This window comes from Eptesicus fuscus, chromosome 2 (genome assembly GCF_027574615.1).
Source record: "Eptesicus fuscus isolate TK198812 chromosome 2, DD_ASM_mEF_20220401, whole genome shotgun sequence".
Classification (NCBI taxonomy): domain Eukaryota; kingdom Metazoa; phylum Chordata; class Mammalia; order Chiroptera; family Vespertilionidae; genus Eptesicus; species Eptesicus fuscus.
Genome location: NC_072474.1, coordinates 36,189,822 through 36,202,892, shown reverse-complemented (window position 1 = coordinate 36,202,892; position 13,071 = coordinate 36,189,822). Strand labels below are relative to the sequence as shown.

The window sequence follows — 13,071 nt, the reverse complement described above, 5'->3', positions numbered from 1 at the left end:
TTCAATGTACACCAACTTTTCCAAGTGTAGTATGCTCTAGAAAGGGATGGATGATTCTAGAGCACAAATTCTGGGCTGGGGGCACTGGAGACCTCTGAGTGGAGGTGCTTAGAGCCTCCTGTCCTTGGAGAGTAAAGGCCACCTGTGTGCCATTGTCAAAACACCCAGTGTCCTTTTCAGCATCACTGGCCCTGCTGGGCTCAATCCATCAGCCAGTTGCTCTCAGACTCTGCAATCATCAGAACAGCTGGGAGCTTGTTAAAAATACATATTCCCTGGCAGCACTCCAGGAAACTGGACTTCGGTGGTTCTGGTGGAGCCAGAAAAAGATAGGCCAGGTGATTTCCATAATCATAGGGGTTCAGGATTTCTCCATTAATCCTGGCCTACAGCACAGATCAGACTTCCAGGCTTGTCCATGGCAGGCATTTTTTTTCTCTTTTACAATAAAATTTTGATGCTCAGAGACATGAGTGGAAAGATGAGGTGGAGCATATTTACACAAGCACCCAACCTAAGTCTGTGCACCCCACTCCCCTTCTGTCTGGAACAGCTTGATTGTGTTGCTATCACAGGATTCCTAGGTGGAAATATTTTATTGATTTTTTACAGAGAGGAAGGGAGAGGGATAGAGAGTTAGAAACATCGATGAGAGAGAAACATCGATCATCTGCCTCCTGCACATCCCCTACCGGGGATGTGCCTGCAACCAAGGTACATGCCCTTGACCGGAATCGAACCCGGGACCCTTGAGTCCGCAGGCCGACGCTCTACCCACTGAGCCAAACCGGCTTCGGCGAGAAGGGCCTTTCTTAATCTCTTTCCCTCTTGTATCCATTCAACAAACATTTATTGCGCATCTCACAGGCTAAGGTGTTGTGCCATCTCCACTGTGACCTGCAGATGAATGGGACCTCATATGAAACTCTTGGGGTCACTGCACCGCAGTACAGTGCCTCCTGAGGCCACGCCCCTGAGGGGTCTGTCTGGGTGTCAGGCGCAGGTAACTGGCAGGAGGTTAATCTCCACAGAGTCAGCCTGTTCATCACTGGATGCAAGTATCTTAGATATGGAGCTCCCAGCAGGGCTGAGCTGACAGCTCAGGAACTCGGTTTCCTTAGGTAGGAATTTAGGTCTAATCTCCACAGCCAGCCTTTCCTGCTTTCCTCCTACCCAAGCCGGGCGCTGAGGTCCCCTCTCCAGTCATGTTCCTTCTTGTCCCCCGTGCAGGGGGGGGGGGGGGGGGGGGGGAGGGCGCGACAGGGCCCTTGGGGTGACAGGGGTCAGGACTTTGTCATCGCCGGCAGAGACGCCTATGTTTGCTCACCAACTGCAGTGGTCGGCAAACTCAGTAGTCAACAGAGCCAAATATTAACAGTACAACAATTGAAATTTCTTTTGAGAGCCAAATTTTTTAAACTTAAACTTCTCCTAACGCCACTTCTTCAAAACAGACTCGCCCAGGCCGTGGTATTTTGTGGAAGAGCCACACTCAAGGGGCCAAAGAGCCGCATGTGGCTCGCCAGCCGCAGTTTGCCAACCATGGAACTAGAGCATCCGTTCAGATTCCTTCCTCTTGACCTGAGACTGGAGAGGAAAACTGGGGCAGCCCAAGAACCGAGAGGGTTCCCGTGGCTTCGAGCGCCACCTGGCGAGGAATCCTGCAGGGATAAGGGCGCATGCCTAGGCTGGAGTTCTTTCCCTTTCTTTCTTTTTTTTTTTTTTTAATATATTTTATTGATTTTTTTACAGAGAGGAAGGGAAAGGGACAGAGAGTTAGAAACATCAACGAGAGAGACATCGATCAGCTGCCTCCTGCACAACCCCCACTGGGGACGTGCCCACAACCAAGGTACATGCCCTTGACCGGAATCAAACCCGCGACCCCTCAGTCCGCAGGCCGCCGCTCTATCTGCTGAGCCAAACCGGTTTCGACTGGAGTTCTTTCCACTTTCGTATGCTTCTCCCACCCACCAGCGGGACTCCCCACAAATGAGGTGCTCCGCCCACCTGCAGCGGTCCATCCCCCGCCTACCACCTCCCACCTACCTGCTCCTCCCACCTGCGGTTTACCAACGCCCCCAACCTGCGATGCTCCACCCCGCTCGTGAAGTCCCGCCCACCGGCTGCGGACCTGTACTGTGGAGCTCCTACCCACCTGCAAGGCTCCCACAATTGCAATGATCCCGCCTACCTATGAGGCTCCTCCCATATGCGATGCTCCCCTTCTCGAAAGGTCCCCACTCACACACCCGGGCTCTTTCCGCCTGCGGGGCTCCCGCACCTCCGAAGCCCGTCCACCAATGGCGCGCCCCGCCCCGCCCCGCCCCGCCCCATCAGCTTAGCGCCCTGCGGAGCCGCACGCCCCCCCCCCCCGCGGCGCCTCCTCCGCAGGCCCCGCCCCATTGCCCGCCCCTAGCTTCCGATTGGCGCGCGCGGAATGGGCGGAGCGAGCGGTTCTGAGCGGTGGCACCGCGGGCGGGGTGCACTGGCTGCCTAGCACCCGGCCCAGCGCGGTCTCCGGCCTGTTCGCCATGGACCACGGTGTTGTCCCCTCGACCCCCAGAGTTTCCTTCCGAACGTTCCTGGAGCATCTCTCCGGAGCCGGCAAAGCCATCGGCGTGCTGACCAGCGGCGGGGATGCCCAAGGTGCGCTACCACCTCCCCGGGCCGGGGCAGAGGGGGACATTGGAGGGAAGGGATGGAGGTACCAGGGGGAACATGTGGAGACCCCGGGCAAGCGACTCGGGTACGGGGAGAAGGGAGATGTGGGAGAGCAGCCCGGGAACCACAGGGTACGTGCAGCCTCCAAGTCACTGCGGGGGCGCGAAGGGAAGGGTATGGCAAGCCCAAGCCTTCATCCGGAAGATCAATTAATTTTCCACCTCCACGTTATTTTAAAAATTGAGACTGGCGACGGGGTCGTCTGGACCGCCCTTGTAGTTCATCTAAATCCGACTCGTAGGATGGGTCCGGAGGCCCCCTGAAGGTGGGTTACAGCGCGGCCACCTCCGATGCCAGGGCTCCCGCCCTGTGCTGTGGAGGAAACAGCGGGTACCCACAGCGCATCTTGAGGACCCACGCCCCTACGCGGCGCGGGCGGGGTCCCCGCTGCTGATTTCCGGACGGGTCCGCGGGCGCGGGGGTCCCCGGCCGGGGTTGCCAGGCGTCGGGCACACTGTACATCTACACTGGGAGACTTTAAAAAGGGGTTTCCGCTGCTCTAATCTCCTTTCCCCTTCCGGCTCGTGACCAAACCGAAAACTAAAATGGGTCACTAGGCCTCCCCGCCAGCCTCTCTTTGGGGGAAGGATTAGGAAGCGGGGACTCCGGGACGTCACCAGCACCGAGCGCGGACTCCAGGCACCCCATCATGAGCATGGAGGCGAATTTCGGGGAGTAAGAACAGGAGTCCGGAGGCCCGCGGCCGCACCAAGAAAATATTTCAATATAATGGGGGGGAGGAGTGACACGGCCACGCCCAGGCTGTCGCGCTGGGTGCACGTGGGGGCGCAGGGGTTCCCAGGGAGTGGGTTTTCCATATCTAGGCAAATCCCTGGGTGGCGCAGCCAACCGCTAGGAAGTGGATGGGCGTTTTCCAGGCGGATGCGGACCTGGAGCCTTACCGACCCCGCAGGCGGAGACGCGTCCGGTAGCTGGTGTTTGTTTTTCCCCCTCCTCGCCAGCCCCCAGATTATTTTAAAGACTCTGCGGCCTCGTTTCCACCTGTTTGGAGGCCACACACAAAGTGGAAGGAGGCTTGGGTTAAGGTTCTGGCGTCCTAGCCTGTGCCCACCCTCCTCTCGACCTTCCCTTTGCCCTTGAGCCGGGCGTGGCTGGCTCGGGTGCTGCCGGTTGGCGCCCTTGGCGCGCGCGTACGTGATGCTTGGCCTGTCGCTGTCCCTGTGCCCTGCGCCCTTGGCCCTAGGCACCTGGCGCGCAGCATCCCCAGAGCGCCTGTCCCAGGCCAGACCCTCCCAGTCCTCTTGAACGTGTCTGTCGCGGCGTCAGTCATCGCCCCCGCCCCACCGGCCCACGCCTTTGCCTCCCAGGGAAGCTGGGCTGTTCTGATTTGATATCCTAGTAAAATGACTCAGGTTATCAACATTCCAGAGAAAGAAAATGTTGCGATATAGCAGAGGCCGGGATTGGGGAAATGGCGGAGTGAAATTGAGGACATCGCCCGCTTTACTTAAATGAACACCAGAAGATGTGCCTGGCGGGGGTCGGCTGGGGTCCTGGTGGGGCTGAGTGGCTTCCCTGTCAAAAGCACGTGTGCCTGCAGATGCTAGCACAAATGAGGAAGCATCTTAAATGAATGGCATCCTGCCCCTCCAAAGAGCATAAAACGTTGGCACAGGAAGGGGAACTGGCCTTACGCCTCCAGGCTTCAAGGTCAGCGTTTCAAGGTTATTTTATAATTAAGGTGCTATATCTGTTGGGGGAAAATAAATAAACAAATATATTAAAAATTATATAATAAATAAACAAATATGTAAAAAATTCTTTTGAATCCTTGTCCAAAAATTGGCGTAACTGCCTGGTAGGTGGCATATAGGCACTCAGGATAATGGTGCGATAGACAGAATCAGCATTTTCTCCCTTACTCATCCTGGCCCTGCCACCTGTGAGCAGTTATAAAAGAACTCTTTCAGCTAGTCCACACCCCTTCTCCATGAAAAGTGTACTTTGAAAACAAAAATTCTAAGAGAAGGTTGTTTGGTTGGTGTCCTGTCAGGTTAGTAGGAGATGGCAGTTCTCACCTCAGTGGGTAGCATCCTCTTTGATGTCCTGATGCTCTCACCTGGCACATCGGGGCTGCCCTACATTCCTGACAACCCACCTTGGCCGCTTGTATGCCCTCCCTCCCCCTTCCAGGCAGAGCTGTAGATGTTGACTGTTTTTTCTTGGACTTCATGCAAAACGCCAGATGTCCTATTTTGAGTCCATGTTGGATCTGCCTGAGTGTTTGGGAGCATTTCTTTCTGAGAAAGCTCAGGGGAGACATGCTCAGAGGGTCTGGTCTTGGCAGCGGCAGATTTACAGACCCTTAGAGGAGGTTATTCCCAGAGATGTTTTGGGCTGCCCACCATTTCACCACTTAATCTTGATTCTAAGTTAGATTAGTGTTGGATTTCCTCTGAGATAGAAGAATTTTGCTCATAGCTGTAAATCAAAAAGAGCATACTCATGCCTTCATTTCCTGGTAATGTTCTGATCAGATGTGAAGTTATGGTAAAATTTTATGTTGAAGTGACTATAGCTTCTGTGTATTGGCACATTGTATATATTAAGAGTTATACAGGTCTTATCTCCAGGCCTACTTACATGGCTCCAAGACATATGTGTCTTCATTTTGGAGGTGGGGACAAAGACCCACAGTGAGATAATTGACTTAGCTAAGATTATACGGCTTTTAAATGGCAGTGGCAGGATTTAAGCTAAGTTTTACAAGACCTCAATCTAAATGCTTTCCAGACCATGGTGCGCTGAAGGGAGCTTTCTCAGAAAATGCCTTTTTACAGTGACAGCCACCACTCTAAAATACAGTGAGAGTGGCTGAAGTGATGTAACCCTTGATTCCAAAGTGATGAAATGCTTTTGATTCCCAATGGAATTTGCATTATATAATCTATTTAAAAAACACACCATACACCCCCCCATCTATATTCCTGACTTCCTAGCCCCACCCATTAGGGAAGAGTATTTCTAAAGCTAACTATTTTTTTCATTACTTGGGTTTCTTCTGTTATCACAAGGAATCTGCAGACTTAAACTGATTTTTATTTTAACCTAAAATAAGTTCCACATTGCCAAAGGGACAGACATAATCATGACTCAGTACCCACCCTCAAGCAAGATTGTGTCACACACCAAAAATGACTCATCATCTTCTGGAGGGGCTGGTAGGGCTGAGAGTTCTGAGCAATGGAGTGGACCCTAAGGGCAGAGTGAACACAAGGCTGAGTCCTTTTGTGCCCGTGGCAGAGTAAATAGTGCTCACATAAATCGAGTCTATGTACGTCTTCCCATTAATGGTAAGAATAGCTAACATTTAGTGGCCATTGCTATGTGGCAGGTGCTAATGCTTCACATTCTAACTCATCCTCATTTGACACGTGAGCAAGGGAGCTTTGAGATGAACTGAGTGTACTCTGTACATCTCAGAAGTTTGAGATGTCATCTGCTAAGCAGTAGGGATGCAGTGGAAATGGGGGGCCAGGCACGGGTGCCATTCCCCAGGCCAATTCCCCAGTGCCTTTCTGGTGCCCAGCACAAGGGTTGGCAGCTCACTAAGAAGCGTGGACCAATTCCTTCCTCTAGGCATTCTAGCTGTTTTCTTTTCTCATGAAGTCATGTCAATTACCTAAATCTCCACTAATCCGAAGCACTCTTTCATCTCCTGAGTAATGTCTGGGGACAGTGAACGCATGGAGATTTGCAGTCAGAAATGTGAGGTTCTGTGGATAGGGCCCAGGCACCTAGTTGACCTTCACTGAACGTGGATTTCTTGAACATTTCTTTGGGGTCCTGCTTGGGGGGTTCCTTCTGTGCTGGCCCTGAACTGTGCGGGCATTAGAGCCCAGTAAGATGCAAAGGGCAATTGAGAACAGTGGGCATCTCGCCTCACAGCTCTAGCCCCTTACTATCCTGGAATTCTGTACATTCTGTAGGGGGGGTCTTTTCTTTTCTTTTTCTTTTTTTTAAAAATATTTTTATTGATTTCAGAGAGGCAGAGAGACATAGAAACATCAATGATGACAGAGAATCATTAATGGGCTGCCTCCTGCATGTCCCACACTGGGGATAGCGCCCACACTCCAGGCATATGGCCTGACAGGGAACCGAACCCATGACCTCCTGGCTCCCAGGTCAATGCTCAACCACTGAGCCATGCAGGCCACGCCTCGGGGGATCTTTTCTGTTTATAGTATGATAACTTAACAAAAGTGATTGGGTCTGGGAGGCAGAGTGTTAAAATGCTAGTGTTAACTTCATGTGTACTGTGGGAAGTCTGTGCAATTGCTTAGTTGTCGACAGATGCAAACACTGTTGTGTGACATTTTGTCATCTTCAAAAAGCATGTTTTCCCCCTTGTTTCAAACCTTTCATCAGGGAGAATTGGGGCCATTTGAATACGATGCACCCATCCACTGGGCTGTCAGAAGCAATTATAATTAGAGGCATGAAGATAGGGCCAAGCCATTCTAAAGGCAGACATCAGAACACAGCATTACAGTCCATCCACTACGACTGTAATGTGCTGAGAAGGTGTCGGGATAAAGAACAGGTGACCATGTGTTAAGGAAGTAGTTGAGTCACTTTCCCAGTTACTCTTTTCACCCAGCTTGTAGGGTGCTGTGTTTTTATTTGTGACGAAGTGTCTGCCAGCAGGCCCCTTTATCCCATGTGTCTTCCCCGGACACTTAGCATGTTGGGGATTACAGTCCTTGTGCTTGTCAGGAGGGAAGAGGCGGCCAAGCTGCTGCGGAGCGGTGCCCGGAGCTTCTCTCTGCCAGCAGTGAGACGGGGTCTTACATTTTTTCATTTGGAAAATGAAAGTGGAGTCACTCAACTCTTATCTCCTTCCTCCCCTCCCCCTTCCTGTTCCCCTTCTCAGTGAAAGGCTTAAGGCCACAGGAAGACTCAAAGGACAAGGAGAAAGTGCAAAGGAGAAAGGCATGTCACTGCTCTGCCTCTGGCCCTGCTGCCCCGGGGTCCACAGCCTCCTCTCTGTCCTTGATGCGGCCTGGCCGAGGTGCAGACTGTGATTTAGAAGGTCTAGGGGAGGCCTGAGAATCCACTCCACCTGCTGGTCCCCCTGGTCAGCTGAGGACCAGGCTTCAGTCCTGGGTCCACGGGGCGTTTAGAAACCCAGGCAGCTCAGACCCCTCCAGCAGTTTCCTGCGACGGTTCTCTGACCAGGAGTTTGACTGGATTGTAATAGAGGACCCTGTCTATAGAAAGGTGGAAACAAGACATCAATGGGGTCAGAAGTTTCTCTTGCTTAGATCAGGGGTGGGGAACCTTTTTTCTGCCAAGGGCCATTTGGATATTTATAACATCATTCGTGGGACACACAAAATCATCTACTTAAAAATTAGCCTGCTATACATTTGGTCAAACATTTACTTAACTCACCCCTAATGCATTGGCCGGGCCAGACCACATGATTTCTCAGGCCTTACAGGGCCCGAGGGCTGGGCGTTCCCCACCCCTGGCTTACATGATGTGGGGGAGGGTGCCCTGGGGTAACCCGTGTCGCCAATCCTCCCCATCTTTTCAGCTCTGCTTTAACATCCCAGGTCTGTTTTCATTGAACTGTTCCACGAATTAGCAATGGCCTCCTAGGTGAAGGCAGACCTCGGCCCTCCTCTGGGGCAGTGGCTGTGTGACCTGGGGTCAGATGAACATGGGAAGGAGGCAGACTTGGGGGAAGCCCTGGTCCTTGGAGCGCCCAGGGCAGCCTGTGTCAGGGACCCTCCATCTGACCTGGGGCAGTGGCAGCAGGGGAAGCCTGCAGGGGCTTTCAAGGAAGAGGTCAGAGCCAGATGGGCAAGGTTCCTGGGGAGCGGCAGGTGGGGAGGACTTTGGATTTAGTCTGTGTGACCGGGAAGTCACCTGGAGGCACTGGCTGACTCTCATAGGGGTGGTTTTATGGAGGGGGAAGAGGGAGAGGAGGGGCCAAGTTTAGGATCTCAGGAGGAGCAGGATTGGGCCTTGGGTGGAGGGTTTCACGGGTGGGGCTGGGCACCTGGCGGGGCCCCCTCCGCATGGAGGAGGGGACCAAGGGGCATGGGATGGGTTTGTAAATGGAGGGTCTGGCCGCTGATTGGGCTCCCTGTGCAACAGAAAGCAATGCAGAGTAGGGGGTGAACGGAGGTGGAGGCAGATAGGGTTGGTCAAAGGACATTGTTTACAGCAGTGCTTATCTGCTTACCAAGGGGGAACAGCCACAGGAGACAGGCCGCACAGGGTACGTGGAGTGGAATAGTCACCGCCTTTCAGGAGGAGCTCTGTGCTAATGCATGTGGCAGGACTGACACAGAACTTTTAGCGAAAGGGCAGGTCGGAGCCCCTGCGCAGTGGAAAGGGGGCTTGGGCAGGGGCCCCGGTTCTATGTGTGACACGTCACATTAAACAAGAAGCAGAAAAAGCAGGTGACATGAATTTTAAATGTATATTTTAGCCAACCCAATATTTCCATCCAGAGTCCACATAAAGAGTATTTAGTTCACCTTATTTTTTCCCATGCTGAGCCTTTGACATTCAGGCTCACTCCACAGCGAGGTTCTGACACAATGCGCTCCTGTGTAGAGGGTCCCTGTTGACTGTTTACGTTGGAATAACACGGAGGGACTGCTGGCCGTGGTCTCCCATCTGCAGCGGAGGCTGGGACGCAGCACGGCAGGCACGCTTCCCCCACCGCTTGCCAGGCCTGGAGCTGCTTTTCCAGATGTCCACTTGGCTGCCTCCCTCACTTCTCTGATTCCCCGAAAAGCACTTCTCCTGGAGGCCGGAGGCCAGCACTAGCTCCTGGCGGACAGTTGCAGCCCCTCTCTGCACCCCACACTCCAGTCCCCCAGCCCTGCTCTGCATTTTATTCTTCCCCTGACCCCCCTCCACCCCGGGTGTCATGTGTTTATCCTGTTATTGTTAGCAGCCAGGACCAGCCCCACCAGGGCCTGGAGCTTCCCTGAATTTCTCAATGACATAGGAAGCAGTGCCTGGCCCAGAGAAGACACCCCTTGCATCTTGGGTGCATGGATGGGTGGATGGATGGATGGAAACCCCCCTAGGAATTTATCTAAGTTCTCTTCAGATTTTGAACACAAGACCCAGCAATTTGGATTGTCCATGAATCAGAGAACTCCCAACTTGGTAACTTTGATCCATGGGGGAGCTAACATCATTACACAGTTCTCCTTAGGATTTTTTTTTTTTCCCTGTCAATCCTTAAATCATTAAAGGGGGAACCTTTATGGAGAACTCTAGTAGCAAGTGCTAGTTTAGGTGTGTTTTAAGTTTGTTTTCTAACATATCCCACACCCTTGCTTTGGTATAAAGATGAAAACCATGTGAATTCGGGAAGAAACCAGTAAGAGGGCTGAGCAACCTGACTTTATTTTTCAAAAAGGAAATTAAAGATCAAAATGAATTGGGAAAGGGTTATAAGTACTGAGAAATAAGCAGGAAACATGGCTAAATGGGATCCGTAAGGAGGTTTCTCATACTCTTCAGATCACATAGGAAATGAAAGAATGAATCCCAGTTATTTTATCAGAATCTACACATTCCTTGTTTCTTACAATTTACTCGAAGTTTGCATTTCACCAGAACAGAATCTTAGGAAACATTTGGAAACCTGGAGCCACCCCACTCCCTGTTTCAAAGAAGAAATCACTTAGTGACTAGCTTACCTGCATGATGGTTTAGCAAGAAGCTGTTAATAGGTAATGTCAAGAATAACCAATGGACACAGACAGTAGGGGTGTGAGGGCATGTGCTGGGGGCAGGAGCGGGTGGGGAGAGTTCACTGGGGGAAAAAGGAGACATATGTAATACTTTCAACAATAATTTAAATTAAAAAAAGAAAGAAAATCTAACAATCTACTTTTTCTATTGTATCTAAAGTAATTACCACACACTTCCCACTTAACTCCTCCCTAATTTTTTTCAAACTTTATTTTTGGTTCCCATCACAGTTTTGTACATCCCCTGAGGACTGGGGTCTAAATTTTTGCAAATGAGGAGGACATTACTTTCCAAATATTAAGATTCTTACTCAGTGGCAGGATTGCATTGTCCCATGGAAATGATTGTGAAAGTTGTTTTAATTCCCAGGTCTGGCTACCAAAACCAAAACAAAAGCAGAATGAATGGACCCGACTGCGTGGAGCTGTTACTGAAAAAGCAGTCTGAGTGCAGAGTGAAAGGCCCCGAACTGCCTGTTCTGAGTGGATGACAGCTGAGCCCCAGGACAGTGCTCTGCAAAACAGTGAAACCAGAGCCTGGCCCTGCTCACCCAGCAGGCTGCCAGACCCCCGTGCAGGGGCCCGTGTCTGGATCCCGGCCATGTGTCTGAGAGGCCACGGGTGAAAACTGGCTTTCTCTGCATTTCTTGGTGTTTGTCCTCCAGGGTGCTCCTCGGAAGGCAGCCACCTGTAGGGCCCAGCCCCTGCAGCAGTTTGGGTCCCAGCTGCGCACCCAGTTAAAAAGGAGAGCTGACTAACCGAGTAGGCCCCACCCCAAACAACAAAACTGGAAGGGCAGTTTTTTTCTTAAAGTTCCCTTTGGTGCTTCTAATGCACAGCCGTTGCCTTAGGGCAGTGGTCGGCAAACTCATTAGTCAACAGAGCCAAATATCAACAGTACAACAATTGAAATTTCTTTTGAGAGCCGAAAACTGACTTCTGCGCATGGGCCACGAAGTTTCAATCGCACTGTACGTGCGCGCCCGCACGTGGTATTTTGTGGAAGAGCCACACTCAAGGGGCCAAAGAGCCGCATGTGGCTTGAGAGCTGCAGTTTGCCGACCACTGACCTAGGGGGAATTAGGTCATATTTTAAGATAAAATAAAATGAAGACCAAGGTTTGCACACCAGCTTCTCTTCGCCGTTTATTAATTTTGCTCATGTGGCTATCAGTTCATCTGCTCAGAGCCCAGCCTCCCTGTCTCCTCAGGGGCCTGGGTGCTCCTTGTGCATCAGCCCCGCTGCTGGGCCACTAAGCTCTGTTTTCCCTGCTCTGAGCAGAGGACGCCCCTCCGGCCCAAGCAGGAGGCTGCTAGCTCCCAGCTGGGGGAAAGGCCAGCGGGTTTTACTAAATCACAGGACCTAGGGAGTGAATAAAGCCTGTGAGGCTGGGTCCTACTGCTCAGAGCGCAGTTCACCTCCTGGGAGCTTGGGGAGAGGGTGGTGCTCAGGGTCCTCCCCTGCCTGGGAAACCCCTGGGGCCCGGGAGCCCCCACCTGGGACCGCTGCAGGCGGGTGACAGGCCATTTCTCCGTGAGCACAGCTTCACCCCAAGAGGCAGGGGGAGACTGAAGCCAAGGAGTTGATGTGAAAATTGTTCAGAACATGTAGGACAGAGGTCAGCGTTGGGCAGGCTTTTCTTGCACAGGGATCTCCTGGGCTCACCTCTGGATCATGTCTCCCTTGTCACAGTTTCACTCCTGTCATTTCTTATCCACTTCTAAAACCCCCAATTTGTCTGTCGTTCTTTATCCTGCCTTTATGAAGGTCTCCCTACCTCTTCCCTTCCCCCTTCAGGAAGGGGGTAGGGGTGTCAACCTTGGGAATCTCCCCCGAGATAAAGCATTGGTGTGGTGTAGCATTGGGTGGTTAATTTGCCAGTGACAGTGGCCACAGCAAAATACACGCCTGTTGGGAGGGACCCTGAGGGCTTGTTTATCAGGTCAGGTCTGAGGGTTGAGGAGGCTCCATGCACACCTGACCCTGTGAGCAGGGAGATGTGAGCCTCAGCACGTAGGTGCCATAAACCTACACAGGTGTGAGTTGGGGGTGGGGCATCTCTTTCCTGTCCCAGGTTTATCTTGATCAGGTGTTATTTATAGAACTAGAGGCCTGGTGCACGAAATTTGTGCACTGGGGGGGCGGTTGGGGAGGGTCCCTCAACCCGGCCTTCACCCTCTCGCAGTCTGGGAGCCCTCGGGGGATGTCTGACTGATGGCTGCGGGGAGCTGGCCTAAGCTGGCAGTCCGACATCCTTAGTGCTGCCATGGAAGCGGGAGAGGCTTCCACCAGCGCTGCTGTGCTCGCCAGCCATGAGCCCGGCTTCTGCCCCCTGGTGGTCAGTGCACATCATAGCGACCGGTCGTTCCACTGTTTGGTCAATTTGCATATTAGCCTTTTATTATATAGGATATTGGTTTAATATTTCTTTTCATAAAATGGCATGACTTGTTTTGTATTTGAGGCCACTGATGAAATTTTTTTTATGCTGGTGATGAAATTGTCTATTTTTCACCTCCTCCTCAAATCCCAGACTGCTGGTCCTTTTCAGTACTATTTTCTTTGAACTTGGCAAACTATAAATAAACACCTGTC

The 13,071-nt window shown here is 52.0% G+C and overlaps 1 protein-coding gene across 2 annotated transcripts in view; it reads left to right on the top strand.

The window, feature by feature from the left end:
- The first annotated feature begins 2,466 nt into the window (after positions 1-2,466).
- PFKP (phosphofructokinase, platelet) overlaps positions 2,467-13,071 on the top strand; it is a 62,631-nt gene continuing 52,026 nt past the window's right edge. The window contains exon 1 of one of the 2 annotated variants that reach the window (XM_008157744.3): positions 2,467-2,649. In XM_008157744.3, the coding sequence (XP_008155966.2) occupies positions 2,535-2,649 (115 nt within the window). In that variant the 5' untranslated portion in view covers positions 2,467-2,534. The remainder of the gene's footprint in view (positions 2,650-13,071) is intronic. The other variant, XM_028134252.2, reaches the window with a different exon arrangement.